Consider the following 22,666-nt stretch of genomic DNA (forward strand, 5'->3'; position numbering starts at 1 on the left):
AGAACTGTGAACCTGTGTCAGTGCGGATGGTTCGGGACCCGGGAGGGGGTGCACCACTGTTGGGTGAGGTCCATGGCGAGTCGGAGGAGAGAAGGATTGGGAAAGAGTTGCAGCAGGGCGTCTGGGAGGGCTCCACTCCCCAGGGCCACCACCCCAGCCCCACACAACTGCAAGCACCCAGAAGCTTGCACTGGGCAGCACGGCTACACCCCAAGCCCTGCCCACTCCTACTTTGCAGGAGATGGTGTTTTCAGGGATGGTACATCCTCCATCCCTCACTTTTTGGCAGCTCCAGGGACTGCTAGGAAGCCTGTGGCCTGAACAGAAATGGCGGGGGGAGAGGTGCCTGGGAGAAGACCAGTTTCCGGAGGTAGCAGGCCTGGGTTTGGATCCTGGCTCTGCCATTAAAAACTGTGCAACCTTAGGCAAGTGACTTTACTTCTCTGAACCTCGGTATCTTCCCTGCAACAAGGGGAGAAAAACAATGCCAAACTTGCAGGGTTGTCATGAGAGAAAATGGGTCCAAGAACACAGCATGCCTGCCACAGGGTCAGGCTGCCTTTCCCCAGTGACAAGGAGGCAGGAAAGCCAGACCAGCCCTAAGTCCTCACTGTGAACGTGGAAAGGCAAATGCCAGCCTGACTCTTCTGCCCACGTAAGTGAGAAGCCCACAGCACAGGGCACTGCAGCACAGGTGGCCTCCGGGCATGACAGGACCCCCAAGGACTCCCTGCCTCCTGCCCCAAGCCTAACACCTCAGGCCCTGTGCTGGGCCAGATACCAGGGGTAGGCGACACCGTGGGGCGTGGACCCTGGCCTGGCCCTCGAGGCTCGCCTGCCTGGGAGAGCAGTGTGTGTGCAGGGTTTCTGAGCCGGGAGGCCCTCCCCCGCCACCCCGCAGCAGCTTCCAGCTGCTCTTCCCCCATCCTGCCTGCTTGTCTGCCGCCCCTGTTGGGAAAGACTTTATCTACCACCCGCTGGCACCTGATTCCTCCCTTTTCCGGTTCTTCTTTTGAATCTGTGGGCGCTTGAACTGTGGGTTTGAGAGCTGGCTGGCAGTCGGTGCCTCACTCCTCACTCCAGCCCAGGGACTCCATGCTGAGTCTCTGGGGCAGGGATCTGTAATCAAGGAACTTGACGGGGTGTGGGAGGGGTGCCCACGCCATCAGACCTTCCCATCCCCAGCACAGCAGCCCCCTCTTCCACCTTGGCAGCTCCAGCATCCATCCTTCTCTTCTCCCCAGCCAGGCTTGCCGGGCACTGCCCTCGAGGGGGATCCACCAGCCATCCTGATCCTGCCCTGCCTGGCCCTGCCTGGACCCCTCACCAGAGGAGGCCCAGGAAGGAGTCTGAAATCAATTTACAGGGTCAAGACATGCAATTAAAAAAAACAGAACATGGAGCATCTCGTTTGTAGTAAGGACGCTGTTTATGACCTTCCGGTTTGTTACATTCCTACAACTGGATTCAGACAGGGTCACGCTATAACGTGCATCCCTTAACTTTGGGCCACTGTTAAAAAAATTTCTTTTAAGTCCTTGTCCTGGCGGATCAAGTTAATTCCCTCATGCCCTGTACAGCCCCACTCAGCTGCCCTCGGTCCTCACTCACTCGCTCCCCGACAGACGCCAAGTCTACCAGGCTCTTGAGCCTTTGCCCACACTATTCCAGCTGCTTAGAATGCCTGTCTGTTCCCCTCCTCTCCCCAGGCTGTGGAGTCACCCTCTCAGTCTGCAGGACTCGCTCACCTCCTCCCTGAGCCACTCCTGGGTGCATGGCCCTGCCCAGAGAGCACAGACCCTCAGTCTTCGCTGTCAAGCCTCCGATGACAAGGACTAACCTCCACTGGGCATGTTCCCTTTTGCAGATGAGAAAACTGAGGCTCAGAGAAGGGAGGAGGTTTGCCCAATCGGCACAGTAGTTAGTAGTGGAGGAAATGGGATTTTAAGCTGCGTCTCTTCGAGCAGATCACCCCACACTCTTATCCACTACTCTGGACCACAGTGTTAAAATCTCAAAGCAAGCAAAAGAAAAACCTTTTCAAATGAAAGAACTGCCCTCTTTTAAAGGGAGATAAAAATTCGGAGGCCTTTCCCCTAAATTTGGGTCATCTAATAGGGAAACACATCTGACAGCCCGAAGGGGGTCTGAGGGTGGTGAGTAACCCTGCAGCATTAGGGGGACCGAGGCTGTTGCCCAGCTCAAGAGAGCCTGTGGCTCCCAGAGCAGAAACCAGTGGCCCCATGAGCCCTGTACAGACTGGTGCTGTGGCGGGGCCAGCCAGAGTCCCTCCCTCACCGCAGCACAGACATCCTCTCACCCCTAGAATCTGGCACTCTCCCCCGCACACCCCTCCCTCCCCAGTCTCTCCAGCTGTCCTGGGCCACTCACTGTTCCTCTCGCCATCCAACCCCAGAGCCAGGCCCTGGCCCCAGCTTCCCCCTCTGCCTGGAACTCAATCCCTTCCAGGGCACCGAGCCAAGGGTATGAGAGCCCAGAGGTGGTGATCAAAGGTATCCGTTCCAACTTAGGTCGATTTTAAATGAAAACGCTTTGTCCAGCTACAGAAGAAAGCAGTTCCCACGGTCTTTATTTTAGGCATGGAGTTTTGCCCTCCAGTTTAATTCTGGCATCTCTCAGAGCCATGCCTTTTTTTCAAGGCCCTTCTGATGGGCTGCTAGGAAGACACAGATGCGGGGCTGCTGGTTTTATCACAGAGCTCTGGCCATTTGCCTGAGCCTGGATCCCGGGATGCCACAGAAGAACGGGTGAGTCCTTCAGGACACATGCATCAAACATGACGGTGCGTGGCCAAGCAGTTGATCAGGGAGAAGCTCAGAGCAGGCGTTGGAAGGCAATCTTTGAACAGAGCGTGTGTATCCTGGAGCTTTTAGCGCTGATGCCCTCGGAACACTGCCATCAGACTGGCTGTCACATCTTTCAACACCTCCGAATGACAAAGATGCTCACGGATGTGGCTTGCCTGGGGGTGGGGGGGGAGGGCATTTCCATGCCTGCCTGCATGCTGTTCTCAGGCCTCCACTGTGGACCCTGGGTGCACAGTGACCACACGGGGACACAAACCAAGTGCAGAATGTCAAATGTTTAGTCCCAGAAATGTACAAGCTTCGCCGTGTTAATTGGTATTTTTATAGCAGTCACCTCCCTTCTGGCCTGTTTTGAAAGGCAAGTTGCTCAAACTTTGGAGCTCGTTTGAGGGTGTGGCCTGGGGACTCTGTTTCTCCCTTTACAACCGGCTTTACCCTTAAAGTAGGGGGTCAGGATGTGGTGGAGGCATCATAGAGCCAATGGCTGGAGTGAGGTTTTGCTCCTTGTCTCTGAAAGGGGAGAAATGGAGCAAGGGGGATAGACCCCACCAGGACGATTCCTTCAGCAAGGAATGTGTGTCCCCCCCAAAGTCCCACTGCCACTGGGAAGGCACCTGCCGGACAAAGCTGCAAGTGGTGAGGTAAAGGGGAGTCTCAGGGATGGCAGAAACCCCGTGGAGGAGACCCAGCCCACACAGAAGGGGCAGGGGCTTCCTGGAGAGGCGACCCTTGGAGCTGGTGCTTTGGTTTTTAATTATAACTCTTTAGGGCACACCCTCTCCCCCCACCCCCGCATTATGAAAGTGCAACATGCTCACTGTATAAATTCTAGAAACCGCAGCGAAGGATCATAAGGGCGTCAGGCTTGTGTGCAGTTCTCTCCCCCCACCCCCCCGCCCCCGTGACATCACAGCTGTGAGCATTTTGGTCTTTCTTTCCCATCTCTTTACCGAGCTGAGCTTTGGAGAAAGAGTCATCGGAGGCAGCCAGGTTTAGAGGGGAGGGTCCACGCGAGGGGGTTTAAGCACAGGAAAGCTCCTGGGTGAAGCTTCTACAAGGCTTGAAACAGGCCAAGGAGTTGGGGGACTCCAGAGCCGTGGTGGAGTTGAAAGAAAGGGTTTGAGTGGGGGGCAGAGGGAGGTGGGGGGTTGAATGTTGTCCTGGAAACCTGGGGAGCCTCTGTGGGCCTCAAAATCGGGAAGTGACACGATCACACTTGATGTTAGGGAAGTGACAAGAGAAATACTAGAGAGCTCCAAACAGCCTTCCTCAGCCGCCTAAAACCCTCGCGTTAGTGACTCGTTCTGTGGGATTCGGCGCCCCCACCTCCAGCCTCCTTTTAAAATATAAATGCTTCTGGCTGACAACACACTAACTCCTTCCTGTGGATGCCTCCGCCAGGTCACACTTTTATCCTGACTTCTCTTAAATCTCCCCCTCCCCAAAGATCCTATACCCTCCGGGCACAGAATCACTCAACTGCCCTCCATCTTCCTCTCCCACCCCTTCCGCATCCTCCAGTCTGCCAGCTTGGTCCTTCCCTCTTGTCCCATCCCCTCCCCTCCCAACATCTGATGCTTTCCGCCCAGGAGGTCAGCAAAGACCCTGGCGGCTAAGCTGTGGCTCCTGTTCTTTCTGGCCTTGACCCTGGCCCCATAGACCCCTTCCTCTCCAGCCTTCCCCTTCTCTCTTTCTTACACAGCCACCTCCTAAGGTTGGGTACTTGTTCCTCGGCTGTCTGTACCCTCACCTGCCCCAGGTAAGCTCAGTCGTGCTCCACACCTCTGAGCTCCTGCACATTCAGAACCACAGGTGAACACCCTGGGGAGCAAGGCTGGTTCATCAGGGACTGGGAGAGTCGACCAGAAAGGGCACCACAGAGAAAGTAAGAAAGTACCAGAGCTTGACCTTGGCCAACAGGTTGGAGTCACCAGGTAGGCAAGTGAGAGGACACCTTCCAGGCCAAGGGAGCAGCAGGAACGAAAGCTCAGGGGCAGACAGTCACCAGCACAGCTCAAAGTGGGGTGTGCGGAAGCGGGGCAGGAACCTGGGAGGAAAGGGTAGCCCAGGGCCGGGGGAGGGGGAGGGTTCTACCGAAATTCTCCACAGCAAGAACCAGCTGATGGCAATGAGGCTGTCTGCAGCTGTGCTCCATGGACCCAGGGGTGATCATCCTTATATATACACACTCTCTCTTGGGCCCCTATCTCCCTAGGACAGGTCTGAGAAGGGGAGGTTCTGATTTAAAGGGTATGCATGTTTTAAATTTTGGTACGTGTTGCCAGGTATGAACTTGCCTTTGGAAACGTGCCCTTGGACCCTATGACCAACGCTGTAGCAAGTATCTCGCCTGTCTGAGGATGGGCTGCCTGAGGGGAGGAGGCCAAACCTGCACTTGAGCTTGGGTTGCACACACTTGGTGCCTCCTTCCTGCCCCCACCCGTACCCCACAACCTGCCCATGAGCAGCAAGCAGGGACCAGGCCTAGAGCCTCAAGAGGGTGCCAGCTCTGGCCCTACCCTGCCTCCACCACAGCCCACGCAGTCTTGGGGTGGCTGTGTGTGTTGATGGGGGAGCAGATACCAGGCCCACTCCCTCCTCCAGGCAGCCTGTCCCCACGATGGAAACCCACGAACCTTCCCTGAGGGCTCCCAGGTGCCAGCCCTGGGGCCATCGGTGGTCCTGGATGTGCTCTCCCCTAGCCACTGGCAAGAGGCCTGTATAGGAGGGTGCTGAGCGCCATGACAGGGACATAGGAGCTCAGAGCGGTCACGTGACTAGGCCAAAGTCTTCCAGGACTCAAACCCAGGTAGGTCAGGAAGCCAGGTAGCTGCTCCACCTGCCAATGTCACATCTACTCCCTCTCCCTCCACCTCTCCAGGCTCATTTCAATCGCCCCCTTCCCTTCCTCTGGCTTTGGCCCCCACCCCAGTGCCTGACACCCGCACTCCCACTACTGTGAGGCCCCACCTAGATCCTTAACAAGCAAGCAATCAGGTGGAGGGTCAAATCCTGTTTCCCGCTTACGTTTACCCAGCACCCCGACATCCACTCCCTCATTCATGGATCAGGAGGGTTTTGTCACTCCTCTCCTGGTGGCATCACACCTCCACACTGCTCATAACTCCAGGGGTTGTCTGGCTGCGAGTTGAATTCATCCTGTTACTGTTAGTATTTCCTGGGCATCCTCTGGGTGCCAGGTGCCATGCTGGGAGTCAAGGATTCGAAGCCAGGTAAGTCCGCACGTGTTCTGCCCTCTCGAAGCTAACAGTCCATACAGGGAGGCGGACAGCGCAGAGAGAAGCAGCCTTAATGGGAATATACCCCCTGGAGGCACCGAATACCCATGTGCCTGGAGACCACACACGAGTACTCACAGCCACAGACGGGAACACCTGGGACGTCAATCATAACTAAATAGATCGCAGTATATTCATTCAATGGGACGCTCCACAGCAGGGGTTGACAAACATGTTCTGTAAAGGGCCAAGTACTAAATACTTTACACTTTGCGAGCCATATGGTCTCTATCACAGCTACTCAACTCTGCGGCTGTGGGGCAAAAGCAGCCATAGATGAGCCGTGAATGGCTACACATGGCTCTGTTCCAATAAAACTTTACTAGTGGACACAGAAAAGGGGATACCGTCATCACTCGGTATCCACGGGGGATTGGTTCCAGGACCCATCATAGATACTAAAATCCACAGATGCTCAAGAGAGGGGGTATCTTGTGCGGGTTGAGGGGTACAGGGGCTTTGGGACACTAGAATGTTCTCTCTCTTGAGCTGGGTGGTAGATACACAGGACTATTTATTTAATATGTATTGTACTTTGCTGTGTCTGTATTATTTTTCATGATATAATGGCATAGGATTCATAAAATGGCATAGACCGTCAACTGGATATATCTTAAAAAACATAATGTTGAGGGACTTCACTGGTGGTCCAGTGGCTAAGGCTCCACGCTCCCAACGCAGCAGGCCCAGGTTCGATCCCTGGTCAGGGAACTAGATCCTGCATGCATGCCGCAACTAGGAAGTCCGCATGCCACAACTAAAGATCCCACATGCCGCAATGAAGATCCACGTGTCGCAACTAAGACCTGGAGCAGCCTAATTAATTAATTAACATAAATAAATAAAATTATTAAAAAAAACAAAACAAAAAAACATAAGGTTGAGTGAAAGATGCAGGTCGCAAAGAACACCCACAGTATCATTCTGATTATACAAAGTTCAAAAACAAGCCAGACCAATCTATATTACTTGGGGACGCAAACTAAAGGATAGAAGTATAAAGAAATGCCAGGAAGCGATTGCCCCAAATTCAGGATCGTGGTGCCTCTGAGGGGAGAGGGCTTGTCTTGGGGGTGTCCAGAGGCTTTGGGGCACTAGAATGTTCTCTCTCTTGACCTGGGTGGTAGACACACAGGATTTTGTTTTATAATATCTATTGTACTTTCCTGTGTATGTATGCTATTTCACAATTTTAAAAAAGAAAGCAATGACAACAGGACCAACTGGAATGGCATCTGAACCCCTACCTGACGAGCATTTAATCCACCTGGAATCATATCTCAGTGGGAGTTGTATCCCACAGCTCTGCTAAGAGACCCTCCTCCCCAGTCAGACTGAACCTCTCACCGTTCCCTCGCCCTGGCTCTGCCTTCCGACCTCCCAGCCTTTATTCATGCTGTGCCTGCCACCCACCCACCTGCTCTGTCTCCTCCCTGTCTCCCCTTCCAACACTCCCCCTGCCCCACCTCCAGCAGAGAGGTGCTTCTCGTCCGCCAAGACTTGAAAGCTCTTTATTGGGATTAGACAAAGATGAAAAGCAGAGGCCAGTCCTGACAGAGGCCCAGAGCTGCGGGAAGGGAGGCAGCAGGCTCCCGAGCATCTTATGGACAACAAAGGGAGCGGTGACCCTGAGCCCAGAGCAAACGGGGGAGGGGAGGCAAGCCTGCATCGGTACTCTGGCCTTGGGTCTTGTTCTGCGGTGAGTCTCACGGACTCCACCAGGCTTGGGGTGGGGGCTGTGGCTTGTTCACCACCAGGTCTCCCCAGTGCCTAGAACTGGTCCTCTTCAATGAATATTTGAGAGGTAAATACAGCCCAGAGCTCTGGAAAGGCCAGGGAGAGAAAGAGGACTGACTTTTTTGAGGACACTGAGGCTCAGAAAGGTTAAGTAACTTGCCTGAGGTCACACAGCAGTCAATATAAGAAGGCAGGACTTGAACATGGTCTGTCTGGCCTCCGAGCCCTTGGAGGTGACTTGAGGCTTGGTGGAAGCAGGGCTAGAGCAGGTGTGCAGCTGCTCCCAGGAAAGCTGAGCCTCAGACTCAGATGATTCACCTCTGAGGAGAGCAGGTGCCCACGAGACCAGAGGTGGCTGCTAAACCCTTTGAGAAAAGTAGAATTTGCCGAGGGCTCAAGAGACCAGAGGAGAGCAGGAGGAGGAGGGTTGGGAGCAACAGAGGTCCTGAGATGCCATCCGAGGGTGTGCTGGAGACCCCTGGAAAAGTCGAAGTGACCCCAAGGAACCCGTGGGCTCCCCAGGATGTAGAGCCAGCCAACTGAACCTTGCATTTCGATTGGCTCCTCTAGGCTGGCAGGTGGCTGACGTTCTCTGAGCCCTAACCACATGCCCTAACCTCAGTCTGGGGATGGGCCACCAGCAAGCACTACTGTCGCACCCACTTGACAGATGAGGCCATCGAGGCACAGCAACATTAAGAACCTGCCCAGGGGCCCAGGATGAGTTGCAGAGCTCAGACCCAAACTCAGGCTGAACGCCCCTGGCCCACACTCAACACTGCATCAGGCGGTTCAGGGAAACGGTGCATCGAGCCAACGCTTCATGGACAATATGCTCCGCAAGGCCCCCGGCGGACACAGTTGAGGCCACAGGCTGGGTCTTGGTGCTGGCAGTGGTGGAGCTGTTTGCGCCAGGCTGATGGGTGAGGTCAGGGGAGGTTTGGGGGACACGGGAGAGGTAGGATTCCCTCCACCAAACCCTCAAAGCTCGGAGACAAGAGGGTGGGGAAGGGGTGTGGCACAGCAGAGAGACAGAGCCAGGCGCCCACAGGGGAAGGACCAGGAATAATGGGGTGCTGTCTGCTGCTCCAAGAGGTTCTAGAAGGGACCTCCCTGGTGCTCCAGTGGTTAAGACTCCACGCTCCCAATGCAGGGAGCACGGGTTTTGTCCCTGGTCGAGGAACTAAGGTCCCAGATCCCACATGCTGCAAGGCGCTGCCCCAAACTAAGAGAGTTTCTAGGAGACCACAAGGTGTTTCCACCTCTTGCGAAAGAGCAGAGTTTCTCTTTTGCATGTTTGCTGCAATACTGGGGGGGAAAATCTGTTGTTTCTTTCCAGTCAAGAGAGTTACAAAAATGCTTTTCACAGCAGCACCCCGAAAAGTCTCTTCCACTCAGGTACTAGGATGTGCCAGGTCCCTTTTGGGGAGGAGGGACCACACAAAGAGAAATGATGGGAATTGGGGGGAAATTAAGTTAAAAATGAAAAAGTAGGAGTTCCAACACATTGTCACCAATAAGCCACATTTCCTCAGGCCATCTTTACATCTGTCCATGGGTGGGTGAGTGGGGGTGTGTGAGGTGCCCAGATGAAAGGAGATGACCTCACACGGGGCCGGGCCTCGAGGCCTGCAGTAGGTGTCACACAGCCAAGTCTTGCCTCCCCAGGGGGGTAGATCTTTCTGTGAAGAATGTTCTTTACAAAGAAAGGTAAGAGGACTCCCCAGAGCCCACTGCCAAGAGTCCTGGCTCGGGGCTGAACCTGGCCTCTACTTACCCTCCAGGCCATGGGCAAGCTACCTGGCCTCCCTGGGCCTCAATTTCCCGGTTCCTAAATGGTGCCAGTGGGGACAGCACCCCAAGGGAGCCTCGAGGGGGCCTGAGTACGCGTGTGAAGCCCAGCTTATGTGCTCAAAGAGGCTAATTCATGATAATAAGAATAGCTGCTATTGTTTATGGTATAACCGAAAGGCAGAGGATGACGTAGAGGGTGGAGAGCAGCTCCTGGAAAGCTCATAAAAGTCAAGGGGAAGGGGAAGGAAAGCACCCAGCCTGCACCGTGGGGGGCGGTGGGAGGACTCCTGGGGCTGCAAGAAGGTCGGCACTGCCCAGGTGAGACTGAGCATCAGGGACCCCGGGGTGGGCAGCCCTGGCCAGGGACGCTCCTGGGAGTTCCCTGGCCTGGATGAACTCGCCCCAAAGCCACTCATCCCAGGGCCTGGCTTGGATCCAGGCCACCCAGCTTTTGAGGGAACCTGGGACCAGGAAAGGGGCACAGTGTCAGCCCCCGGAAAGTAATGATGTGGCCTCCGGTTGTATTTCAGGAAGTGGGAGGTGCCCCCCTTTCTGGCAACAGTGGCAATTCTGTGCCCCAGGCATTGTGCTCCCATGGCCAGTAGCTGCCTCCCTCCTCCCCCAGCTAAGAGGGGCCGCACCTGGGCAGGTTCCATGCGGTGGCTCCACTGTAAGCTTTCTTGGGAGTGAGCTGTCTGGCCCCAGGGATCGCCCGCCCACTGGATGCCCCCAGGCCGCAGCAACGCCCACCCACCGCTTTGAAGGGCCAGGAGGTCAGGCTGTGCTGGGAGGGAGGCTGTTCCAGCAGTGAGGGTGGGGAACGCTGCCCCCGCCTCTTCAAAAGCCACCTTGGCAAGGCCTTAGCTAAACATCTCCTGGTCCCTGAAGGCTTCCCCTGTGAAGTCTGCAATGTTCAAACGCAGCCAGCAAATCCCCCGAGACAGGTCCCGGGAACTAGCCGCCGGGCAACACGAGGCAGAGAGGAGCGCGTGGGAAGGAGGATGGCGTACCTGTGCCTGCGAGCTGCAGGGTCCAGGGGAGCAGGAACAAGCCCAGGAGCCGGGGGGCTGGGATGGGGCCCGGTGGGGCCCGCCACCAAGGAGGCCGGCTCTCCATCGGGGCCTCTGGGTCAGTGTCCCTCCTTCCTCTTCAGCTCACACGAGGAGACAGCCTGCTGGCAACCACAGTTCCCCTTGGCTTAGCCAATAAGCTCCTCCCTGGCCGCCCTTCCGCTTCCTCAAGGCCTCAGCTGGTCCCCTTGTCCTCTCAATAACTCCAGGATTGGGCTTCCCTGGTGGCGCAGTGGTTGACAGTCCCCCTGCAGGGGACACGGGTTTCGTGCCCCGGTCCGGGAAGATCCCACCTGCCGCGGAGCGGCTGGGCCCGTGAGCCATGGCCGCTGAGCCTGCGCGTCCGGAGCCTGTGCTCCGCAACGGGAGAGGCCACAACAGTGAGAGGCCCGCATACCGCCAAAAAAAATAAAAATAAAAAAAAATAACCCCAGAATTTCCACTCAAGCAGTGGGAACAGCCCCAGGCCAGGTGGCCGGCCTCCAGGTGAGGATCTTGTCCAGGGGAAGAGTTGGGAGGGGCTGGGCCTCCCAATCCCCCCAGGTGGTGGGCTTCTCCCTCCTCAGCCCCTTTCCAGCTAGTGGCCTGTCCAGAAGACACTGGTGACAGAGGTGGGCACAGGATTTCCATGGGATTTCCAGGGCTGGTTTAGCTGCTCACGCCTGAAACTCTTAACAAAAACAAAAAACCAACCCCATTCACGAAAGTTCCCCTCGGAAACAGTCCAGGAACCCGTTGGATTAAGGTGCTCCTCCAAGAGTAGGGTTTTGGGTGTGGGAGGAGGGGGTGGAAGTGGTCGGGAGGATGGGACGGGGCAGGCCGTCAGGGGGAAGGCAGGAGCCACAAGTTCCCAGCCTTCCACGGGGCCAAAGAGCCCGTCATTAGTCCAGTGAAGGCCACCCTGGGTGCCCCGCAGAGGCCCAGCCAACGCCTCCCCTCTGACCGACCTCACGTGAGATGTCTTCCCTCCCTGCAGCTTCCCTAAACTTGAGCCACCGCTTCTCCACCAGGAGACACGTGAATTTCTTCCCCATCCAGCCAGAACAGCAGCCCCTGTCCCCCCTCCACAGGCCCCAGCACAGGTAATTCTTTGCCGCCTGGGCCCCTTTCCCCCGCAGACTGGGAGCCGCTCGGCCTGGCCTTCTGGAGCCCAGCACCGGGCAGGGCTGAATGTGGGGGGACAGAGGTCTGCCGCGGGTCCGGAGTGGCAGAGGGAAGGGGTCTGGGGAGGTGGTGAGAGGAGCCAGCTGGCACGGGAGGAAGGTGGGCTGAATGGAAGGTGATGTGTTTCAGCGCAAGCTGAGCGCTTCCCCTCCTTTCCCCATTAGTGCCCATCAACCCTCAAGATAAAGGTTTTTATCCCAATTTGACAAACTACGCCCCCGAGAGGCAAAGCAACTTGCCGAGATCAGGGTGGGTACCTGGGGCGGGCATTCAGTGCCCAGCTGTGTGAAGCCGGAACCTCTCTCGCCACCCCTGACGCGGCCCCCAGGGATGGCAGGACGGGGTCCAGTTTCCGCCCTTCGTCTGAGTGCTTTCCCCTCAGCCACTTAGCACACAAACAATGAAAACTAGAAGCCGTTTCCCACCAACTCCAGGAGTGCCAGGAGGATGGCAAGCAGCAGGACCCGCCCACCAGGTGAGGAAGACGTATGAACACAAGACATTTCCTACTGGCTGGGGGGCGGCGGGGACCCCAGTGGTATTGACTGTTGATCCATCACAGTGATACATGATAGCATATGTCACAGTGAGACACAGATAATCTGCTTCACGCTGTTTCCGAGCTCCTGGGGGGAGCAGGTTGTCTAAGCACCTCGATGCCATGGTGATAGACGTCATGTTAATGCCTCCACGCACGGAGGGAGCACTGTAAAGGCATCAGTCTGTGCCTCTGGGGTCTCTTTATGACTCGGCATCGGAAGGCAGCCGAGCGCCAGGCAGCCTCGGAACACGGACCCGGGCTCTGCCTCCACACCTGCCTGTCCACTCCGGGGCTGCTCTACCTTCCCCCGGCCATCAACACAAGGCCCTGGGCCCCCTAACGGCGCAGCCCACCTCTGGATCTGCACGCTCGGAGCCCCAGGAGCTTTGCCACCTCTGAGCCCAAGTCCAGCCCACGGCCTCTTGCCTGCCTGTGGCCTTCTGTTTGTCTTCTTTACCTCTGACCCCCCCTGAGCCTAGCACAGTGCCGGGACCTAGTGTGTGCTCGATAACTACTGGTGCATGAATGATGCATGAATGAGCATAAGACGGGGGTAAAGTGCCTCCCTCCCAGGCTTGCTCTGAAGGTGGGTGCCTAACATCGAGCCTGGCACATAGTAGGCTCCCTTCAGGCCCCCGTGGGATGGCTGGACTCCAGGGTGGGGCAGGAGGAGGGCCATGCCCTCCCCGGGCAGATGTGACTTGAAAAGAAGTGGCTGGGGGTCTTGGGTCATTGTTGAGTTTCGTAGATGTTCCGAAGCCACCCAGTCTCCTGGGGAGAGGCAGGCATGGACCTTGGGTGGGGAGCCAGAGGGTCCAGGCTGTACTGTCTGGGCCTCAGGAACAAGGGTGATGGAAGAGAAACCACAGCACATCCAGAAACCTCATTTTCTTCAAGACTCTCCACCTCCTCTCACTGAAGTGGCCACCAAGCAATGATCTTGCTGGACTTCGGTCCATAGGCTTCTCCTCTCCCCTGCCCTTGGTAGGAGCTTCGAATAAGTGGGTGAAAGGAAGAGCAGAGGACATGAGGCTCTGTTGGCATCTCCAGTGGGCAGCCAGGAGCTTCGTGGCCTTTGGGCCAGGCCTCCACAGCTGAGTCTGCAGGTGAGGGTCCTGGGGTCGGTGTACTCAGCCCCTGCTCTTGTCCAGTCATCTGTCTGCCTGTCCACCCATCCATCCATCCATCCCTTCGCATTTTGCTGAGCACCTGTTCTTCACCAGGCCCTGGCCTCAACAGAAGGATGCAGAAGTGAAAGACCCCAGCTTCGAGGAGTCCATGTCTCCGGGCAGGGGGAGAACTATAATATATATATATATAGAGAGAGAGGCCTAATATATAGGCCTCCAGATAATATAATATAATCAACACAATTATACAATCACATCACAGTTCAGAGCGGTTGCTCAATGCCATACACCATCCAAAATGATTTTAATCTACACATCAGTTTAATCCTCACTGCAATTCTATGAGGCAGGTACTATAATCACTACCATTTTACAGATAAGGACACTGAGGCACAAGGAGGTTAAAATAAAATTTGCTCAAGGTCACACAGCTAAGAAATGTGTCCAGGGGAAATGACCCAGCCTCTGCTCCTAACCACTGCTCCAGCCCGCCTCAATGGCAGAAGTGTGTACAGAGCAAAGAGGGAGGCAGGGGAAGAAGTGAACTACTCGGGGTGGAGGGAGGAGGGGCTACCCAGGAGGACTTCCTGGAGGAGGTGGCAGCTGTGAAGGAAGATGAAATGGGGGAGCACACACATCCACTAAAGTCCTAAGGTGCCTTGTCCACAGAAGACTAAAGCTTTCTAAACTGGACCACAATTGCTGGCCTCCATACACATATTAAGTGCCTACTGTATGCCAGGCAGTGGGAATACAAAACATAAATCTTACTTTTGCCCTTAAGGTGCTCCCTGTCTAGGGAGGAAAACAGAACCCCCAGACAGGATTTCCAACTGCCCCAAGTGAGTGAGGGTGAGTGATCGAGTGAGGTGAGGCCCCTGGAGCCACGCTTGGCTCCGATGCTCAGGATCTTCTGTGTCTTCTCTGCGTTTCCATTCTCCTCCCTTTCCCACCTGCAGGAAGTTACTTCCTTCCTCCATATAGACGCCAGCACCAGAGGAGCCCACCAGTTGGAGGGGACCCCGAGAATGCCCTCTGAACTGGCCTGGTGGTCGAGATGGAAAATGTCCCCCTCTGTCGGGCCTCTACGTCCCCACTGCCCGGGGTACCAGGGGCAGCTGGGTCGGCTCCTTGTTTCCTTCCATCCTCTCCCTCAAGCACCCCCACACTGGAGAGAGCGGTGCGGAGGGCAGCCTCCCTCCTCTCCTAGCAATACTCAGGTTTGCCTTGGAGGCCCCCTTTCTGCACCATGTAGCAGCCTGCAGGTGGGTGGTGCTGACCTCAGTCTGAGAGTGGACCTGACCACCAAGCCCAGGGGGCCTGAGAACTGGCTATAACTCAGTCGAACGAGACCCATCTAACTGTGAACTTTCTCAGGAGGGAACGAGCTCTCTGTTGCTGTAGCTGTGCAAACTATCCACCCGCATGCTGCTGGAAGATGCCTACCTGGCCTGGAATGCTGACCTGGCCCATCTCCAAAGTCCCTTCTCAGTTCAAGCTGCTCCGATTTTGGCCTGTTTATGAAATATTTGTTTCATGCCAGACGCCATTCTAAAGGCTTTACATGTATTGAATACTTCAGTCCTCACAGAAACCTCATGTGGGTAGGTGTTATTATTGCCCCCATTTTACAGATGAGGAAACTGAAGTTCAGAGACTGTAAGTCACTTAACCTAAGTCCACACAGCTAGTAAGCAGTGGAACAAGGACTTGAGCTCCTCGGCTGCACTTCTAATCACTATGCTCTCCTGCAATTCATTTGATTCTTCCGGGGGGGCTAGTATTACAACCCTCATTTAGTGATGGAGAAAAATAAAGTGGCCTGCTTGGGGGGTCACAGAGGGGACCACAGTGCAGGGTTTTCCTATTGGACATATACTCAGAGTTAGATAAGACTTTCCTTGCTAACTCTGTTGGGGGGAGGCAGCAAGGAGCTAGTGCCCCCTCCCCAGCCCCTGACACACTGAACATAATCCTGAAGATCTGAAAAACAAAGGTGGCATCATTTTTCAACCTTTATTCCATGGTCACCATGTGCCAAGGCCTTGTTAGGATTAGGCTCTTGGTACAATTGTGTCCCCAGCAGAGACAAGCACCGACCAGGAGGCTAATCACTGGAGGTCCTTGGGCGGCGGGGCCCAGAGCTTGAAGGTCCCGTACTCAAGCTGCCACCCCCTCCAGCCACGAGGACAGCCCCTGGGTTGTCCTGTGCTGATGGCGCCACCTGGTGGCACATATGTCTCTCACCTGTGATGTCTTCCTCTCCAGGTCACTTCTTCCCTCTCTGGGGTCTTGGGCTGCCCAGAGGCCACTACTCAGCAAGGTCAGAGCAGGACTTGAGAGGCCACATGATAAAGTCGCAGGGGGCAGGGGGTGGACAGGGCAGGCAGGACCAGGCATGTGCTGGGGGCCTGTGGGAACAGAGGGCAGGGCATGCAGCTGTAGGGCCCCAGCCCGCCTGCCTCCTTGATGCCTTTTCTGGGCACCCACAGGAGCCTCCTTCAGAGCCCGCCCCACTCTGTCCTAACAGCTGCTTTGGCTGGGAACACCTTAGAAATTCCTCTTGGAAAGCTTCATAGGAGCCAGTTATTGGGCGCCAGGAAAACCAGTCCATGGCTCCCAGCAGGGCTCCCCATAGAGAGTTCAGCCAATTAAGGAAGCAATTAGCCTCCCCTGAGGCTAATTCATGCACTGTCACCTAACACAGTTTTATGGTTCTTTGGGACAGAGGGCCTCAGTTCCCTGTGGGCAGAGCGGGGTGTGTGGCAGCCACTCCTTACAAAGATTCCTGGTCCCACACCAGCGATCCAGCTCCACAAGGCTTCGGGAGGCCAGAGGACCTGCGTTTTAACAGATGCTGGTTGTCACACTTGAGAAACTGCCCGAAGTGCTTCCCAAGGCAGATTTCCAAGGGGCTGTGGGTAGGGTGATGGGCAGCTCTCCAGGGGGCCTGCTCTGAAGGGGCCACTGGCCAGGAGGAGCCCTTCGAAGCGGCTGGGTCGTCCTTCCTTCCTTCCTTCTCCCCGCTTCTCCTCCACTTGTCCTCCCTCCCTTCTCCCTCCCCCTTGGAAGGCTGGTGTGGTGGAACTGGAACAAGCCCCCTCCATTTGCATCCCAACCTTACCTCCTAAGCCAGTGGGGGCACTTTCCTCACCTACAGTATGGGGGTAAAATACCCACCTTGCACGGATTGGATGAGGAACAGTTGTGGAAACAGGTGAGAGTGCTTGGCAAAGAATGAGATGTTGATTGAAAGTAGCTGTTTTGCCTTAGCCTTTGAGCCTCTCTCGAGTAGGTCTCTTTACAAGAGGTGGGCCGGCGGCTCAGAGGGGAGCAGGTTCTGCAGAGCACAACAAGCATCCAGCATCAGGAGATGAGGCAGGTGTAGCCCCCACAGGTGTGTGGTTATGGATGAGGAACTCTGCCTGGGGGGCGGGTCTGGGGGCAGCAGGGAGACACGTGGGAAGGTTGGAGAGTGGGAACGGGACGGGAGGCCTTCCAGGCAGCCTGGAGTCCTCGAGCTGGACCCCTGGTAGGTTCCAGAGCAGGGTGCAGGGGGCTGGGCAGCATCCGGTGACTCTCCCACCAGCTGACCCCTCAGGAAAGCTCTGCTCTCCCCTCTCCTCCCTGCCCAGAGGTACCTTTCCTCTCACTTCTCTTCCCATCGAACTGTGTCTAGGCCCGCTCCCTCATACCCTCTGCCTGGGGAGACCTGGGTCAAGGTCAGAAGGCCTTAGGTCCACAGACAGCAAAGAACCCAAGCCAGCACCTCTAGTTCCTACAGGAGTCCAGAAGTCCCTCCAATGACCCACAAGGAACTTTGGTTCGCTCATTCATTCATTCAGCAAACATCTCCAGGGCATTGCTCTGAGCCAGGCCCTGTCCTGGGCACTTTCCATCTAGGACAGAGCTTGACACCCACACATCTAAGCCACAACCCAGTGGGAACCCAGTGTGAAGGGGACACAAGCCCAGATCAGGCTGAGCCTGCCATGGAAACCAAGGCCACAGCATTCACAGAGTCTTGGTAAGATGCTCCAGGAGTAGAAGAGAGAGGGCTGGCAGGAGGGGCTGGGACGTCAGGTCCAGGCTAAGAAGCTGAGACAGGACAGGGGTCCAGGGGAGCCAGACTGGGACGCACTCCCTCCTCCCCCATCCTCTGACAAAGCTACCTTCTCTCTCCAGTGTCAACAATCAGATGAATGAAACCATTTATTTTTCTATTAAAAAATTACTGGTATTGCAACTAGTATAGATTCCTACTGTTTTCACTTCACATGTACAGATTTTCAGCCACACTCTGAGTTAAGCAGATTCCTGGCTGTTCCTGGAAGCCCGGCATCATTTATGACACGGTTTCTGAGTGGAAAGACTTTCTCCAGAAGACACAGCTCATTTGGAGGTAAAGAGATTTCCTGCGTTCACTGGAGTGAAAATCCCATTCTTTACAAAACTGCCTGCAACACTGAGGAGAGGCTGTGGGCTTTTTAGGACCAGAAATCTTCATGGGGCGTGCTGATCGAGAAGGGCCACAGTCTGCCCTTCGTCCAGGTAGAAAAAGAAAGGGGAAAAGTCGGCTGAGTCTAGACCTTTGGATGCTGCGCCGTGAAATTTCCACCAGGTCACAGCAGATGGGCAGCAGCCTGAGAGCCCAAAGATTTCACTCACCCAGAAACCTCCTCCCCAGGAAATTCCCCCACCCCCACGGAGCCCAAAGGAAAGTATTTCCAGGCTTCTTCCATTGGACTTGGGTGAAAGTGTTCCTAAGCAGTGGCCCAGCCTGGCTGGGAGCCCGGGCCTGAGTCATTGCATCCCGGTGCCCTGCTGGCCACTTCTTTTCCTTTCTTCCCTCCCTGAATCTATCTGCTGATCTTTGTGTCACCACCTTCTGGAAGATGAGCCATGCGCAGGCCATGGCCATCCCTGAGCTGCCCATGGGACCGGGGCTGGGCTCCTTGCCAGATGCAGCTGACCTCAGAGTAGGCAGGAGGCCCATTGTCACCTGGCCCAGGGCCTGGACCCAGGCAAGGGTCCCCTCTGAGACCATCCTTCCCCCTCCCCCCCAGAGGGGGAGGGGAGGAGATTAGCAAATGGTGCTGGGGTCCGGGCAGCTGAGGGGACAGCTGTGCTTGGGGTCAGGTGGGAAGGGTGGAAGCAGGGGTGAGAGCAGGAGGCCTTGGCTGTTTGCGCAACACACTGGGGGAGGAGGAGATGAGGGGGGATGGGTTCAGTGGGCTTCCTGGGGTCTGCAGGTGGCCTGGGGCTCCTGCCACCTCTCCCTGGAGTCCCTGTGGCTTTGCTCCCTCCCCTCCCCACCCCTCCCTCTGCTCATGTTCCCTTGACGGAGGCTCTCAGGCTCACAGAGCCGCCCCTGCCCTGGATGAAATGTCTTTCCCTCGGAGTTGTTTTTTTTCTTTTAAGAAGGATACAAGTCCTCCTTTTTTTTTTTTTTTTTAATTTATTTAATTTTGGCTGCGTCGGGTCTTCGTTGCTGCTCGTGGGCTTTCTCTAGTTGCGGCGAGCGGGGGCTACTCTTCGTTGTGGTGCATGGGCTTCTCATTGCAGTGCCTTCTCTTGCTGCGGAGCACGGGCTCTAGGCGCGTGGGCTTCAGTAGTTGCAGCACGCAGGCTCAGTAGCTGTGGCTCATGGGCTCTAGAGCACAGGCTCAGTAGTTGTGGCACACGGGTTTAGTTGCTCCACGGCATGTGGGATCTTCCCAGACCAGGGCTTGAACCCATGTCCCCTGCACTGGTAGGCGGATTCTTAACCACTGCGCCACCAGGGAAGCCCTTTCCCTCGGAGTTTTCACCTCCAGGTCTTTCTTCTTCCATTTCCCGAGCAGGTCTCTTTCCTTCTCACAGGTGAGGACAGGGGGGTGTGGTCCCCTGCCTCCCCCTCTTCAGGCCAGGACATCCCTGGTCCTGATCATTCCCCCCACCCGGCTTCCAGACCCTTCCCCATAGAGGGCTCCTCCAGCCTGTATCTCCCTAGTGCCCAGCTGGGGTCTGACCAGGGCTGAGGTCAATGGGACCATGGCCCCACCCACATTCTGGACAGATGCCTCCTGAGAATCCCCTACCTCCTTCTGGGTCCCCTGTTTCCCCTGAGCTGCTGATCGACCCTCTGCTGTGCCCCCTCTATGCCCCAGAGGCCACCCCCCACGTGGGTCCTCTTTTGAAGTAACTCATGATGTTGACTAACGTCTGCCTCTCACGTGGCAAAGCCTGCCCTTCCCTGAAGGGGCCCATTAGGGCGGCCCGAAGGGAGAGGCACTGCCGCAGAAGACCCCCTCTTTATCCCGACAGGCTGATCCCAACCCCTTACATCATTGGCTGAGATTGTTCACAGGTCATTTTGATTTAGAAAAAGGCTTTCTCGGGCTCTTGGGATCCCCTCTCTATGCGGAAGTTCAGAGCAAAGGCAAAGATAATACTCACCCACTTAGCGGGGCCCATGGGAGGAACTGAAACCATCTTTGTGAGACGTGCGCCAGGAAAAGACGGAGCGAAGGGGCTAAGAACCGGCATCTGTTACGGACGCAGGAGGCCTGCAGGCACTTTACACACGTGATGTCACCGCCCCCCAGGAGGGACACCATCCCCCTGTAGACAGAGAAAGAACCGAGCTGGGGAACCCAGCCAGCCAGGACCCAGAGCGAGGCAGTGGTAGGAACAAGCCCCTCTCTTCTCTGTAAACCGCCTGCTCTCAGCACAGAGGAAACTGGGGTCTGAGGCTTACAGTCTCCAGGGGATTTTCACTGGAAAAAATCCCTACAAGTGCAAAGCCAATTTTAGGTATGACTGTGAATATTAACTTCCCCTTCTTGTGAGAACAGAACTCACAAGTTACAAGTTCTAAAAGGCTGACAAAACCATAACATTAAGCAACCCAGGAACATAGATTATTCTGTATGAACTGCCCGCCCACCTCTATAATGCATTCCCTGTGATTTTGTACACTGATCACCTCTTTGTTGGACAAGGATTCTGGAACGTCATATTCTATCGAGAGAATATAAACTTCGACCAAGTTTCCTTCATAGATGAGCAGGAAGAATTCAGGGCATGTCCAGTTTCCTCACGCGGGGACTACCCTGCTCCTTGGATGGACGACCCTCCATACCCAGTGTGGCTGTGCTGTCCTCTCTGCAGGGACCTATTGTGAGTTATGTTCATTGATGTCAATATTTTATGTCATATCACCAGGAGATTTAAACCTTATTCCATCGTGTTCATCGGATGTCCTCTTCTTCATTCATCGGTGGGAGAATTCCTGGAAGCCATCTGGACCCTCAACAGCCCAAGAACTGGCCTCCACGTGGAGGTAACTGGGAGCCACATAACCCAGGGCCAGTCCAGCGCCAGTCGCCTGGAAGAGAGAAGAGAAGGGAATCGAGGGGAAAGAGGTTTAACTAACTGAGGTTGAAATGTCTCACATCTGCAAACCTTACAGAAACCTATGGTCATGTGAACGCAATGCAGTTACATATTGCAATTCAGTGGCCGAAATAAAGCCTGTGTTTTGACTGAATGGCACTGACTGAGCAGGTACATCCAGGCAGGCGGAACCAAGCCACTCCTTGGCTGTTCCAGAGAAAGTGCCCCAAAGAGGATGCGGCAGCCAAACTCCTGCTAGTTTTCCGTCTCTCTCAAAAGGCGCAGCCTTGGAAATAACTCTTGCAGGTAGGGGTGGCCTCTCTGCCTTATAGGAAACTGAGTCTGGACTTGGAGGCAGGAGATCTGGGTTCAAGGCCCAGCCCGGCCTCTTCCTACCTGCGGGAACTTGGGCAAGTCATGAGGGTCCTCTGAGCCTCCCCTTCCTCCTCCGTGAGGCCGATGAAAAGAACAGCCACAAGGAACGGGAGTGCCTGTGAGTGAGAGCCCGTGGACGTGCACGGGGCTGTTCACTTCTGTCCGGGGATCCTGCCGTCTGGGGCTCTGCAGGGGGGCCCAGGAGCCCGGTTCTGGGAGCTCCTCTGTCTCCCCAGGCATGGAGAAGGGGGTGATGTCTCTGATCAGGATTCTGAACCAGTTCCAACTAGGCTGTGGTTTCCCAGCAGGCGGGGCGCCAGCCTCCCCCCCTGGCCTCGGCCTGCCCTCCACACGGGGGCGCTCTGACCAGCCCACCCGGCCACCTCGGCAGCCAGGCTCCGCCTCGTTTCCTTTCCCTTTCAGACCTGACGGATGACTGACGGCTCCTCCTCCAGCTGTAGAGAACTCCAGCCCGCGCTTTGCCTCCAACTCGATCGTGCAGGACCCAGCTCCCCTTCATCCTGGCACCAAACGTCTGTTTGATCAGCTTTTCATCCGTTTCCCGAAAATGTGGTGATTTGAGGCTATTCTGAATCTTGCAGAACTGTACGTGTTGCACCCTGGCAAGATATTGATGAAGCCCCAAAGCTGATACTGGAGATGCCCTGCTCTCTGACAGCCCCTTCATCCCCTCACGGCCCCCGCCATGGCCCCCACAGCCCCTGGCTCTCTCCTCTTTGCCAGGGCCACCGTGAGGGACAGAGGGTCAGCTGAATGCGCTTAGCAGAGGGTCAGAGAGGCGGTGAACGTGTCCTCACCGGGTGGGGATCCTCTGTCCCGCCCCACCCCCAGGTCAGTTGGGAGGGGAGGGGCGGGGCGGGAGGGGCGCTGGGGTAGCATACAACAAGGTGGCATCTCCGTCCTGACATCCTGGATTCCATGGCCCCTCTGCTCAGCCTTCGTGACAGTAAAAAAAAAAAAAAAAAAAAAGATTGTTTCAGTGCTGGTTAAGTGTTCTGCATCTCACATTTTTAGTAATAAGCTTTCTCATTTGACAGCAAATCCCAGTTTTACAAAGCACTTTTTCAACCATTTTTTTCCCTTGTGCACAGACCCCTGTAAGGTAGCAGCTCCCCAACTTTTCAGAGAAGGGAGCCAGGCATCAGAGAAGCTGTGGCAAGTTCATGAGTTACTGTCAAGGATGCTCATAGGTTGATCCAGCAACAGAAAAGCCGGGAGTACCCTGATTGGGAGCTGCGGGCGTCAGGGCAGGGAGCCAGGGGCCTGGTAGGCAAGGTTGTGGTTGGTGGCAGTGGACCTTGGACCAGGGCTCAGGATGGAAGCTCTGAAA

The 22,666-nt window shown here is 55.7% G+C and overlaps 1 protein-coding gene and 1 long non-coding RNA gene across 2 annotated transcripts in view; both read right to left on the reverse strand.

Moving 5' to 3' along the window:
• NFAM1 (NFAT activating protein with ITAM motif 1) overlaps nucleotides 1–10,800 on the reverse strand; it is a 33,395-nt gene extending 22,595 nt beyond the window's left edge. The window contains exon 1 of the mRNA XM_022596627.2: nucleotides 10,669–10,800. Within this exon, the coding sequence (XP_022452335.1) occupies nucleotides 10,669–10,774 (106 nt within the window). The 5' untranslated portion in view covers nucleotides 10,775–10,800. The remainder of the gene's footprint in view (nucleotides 1–10,668) is intronic.
• Nucleotides 10,801–11,915: 1,115 nt separating this feature from the next.
• On the reverse strand, nucleotides 11,916–22,444 carry LOC149748088 (uncharacterized). Its single transcript, XR_016395064.1, has 4 exons — nucleotides 21,337–22,444; nucleotides 20,002–20,932; nucleotides 16,744–16,903; nucleotides 11,916–15,974 (listed from the first exon to the last, which is right to left on the reverse strand). It is a non-coding gene; the product is annotated as an uncharacterized LOC149748088 (long non-coding RNA).
• Nucleotides 22,445–22,666: the final 222 nt, after the last annotated feature.

This window comes from Delphinapterus leucas, chromosome 11 (assembly GCF_059928025.1).
Source record: "Delphinapterus leucas isolate spDelLeu-1000000601 "Yukka" chromosome 11, BTC_Dleu_Yukka2, whole genome shotgun sequence".
Lineage (NCBI taxonomy): Eukaryota > Metazoa > Chordata > Mammalia > Artiodactyla > Monodontidae > Delphinapterus > Delphinapterus leucas.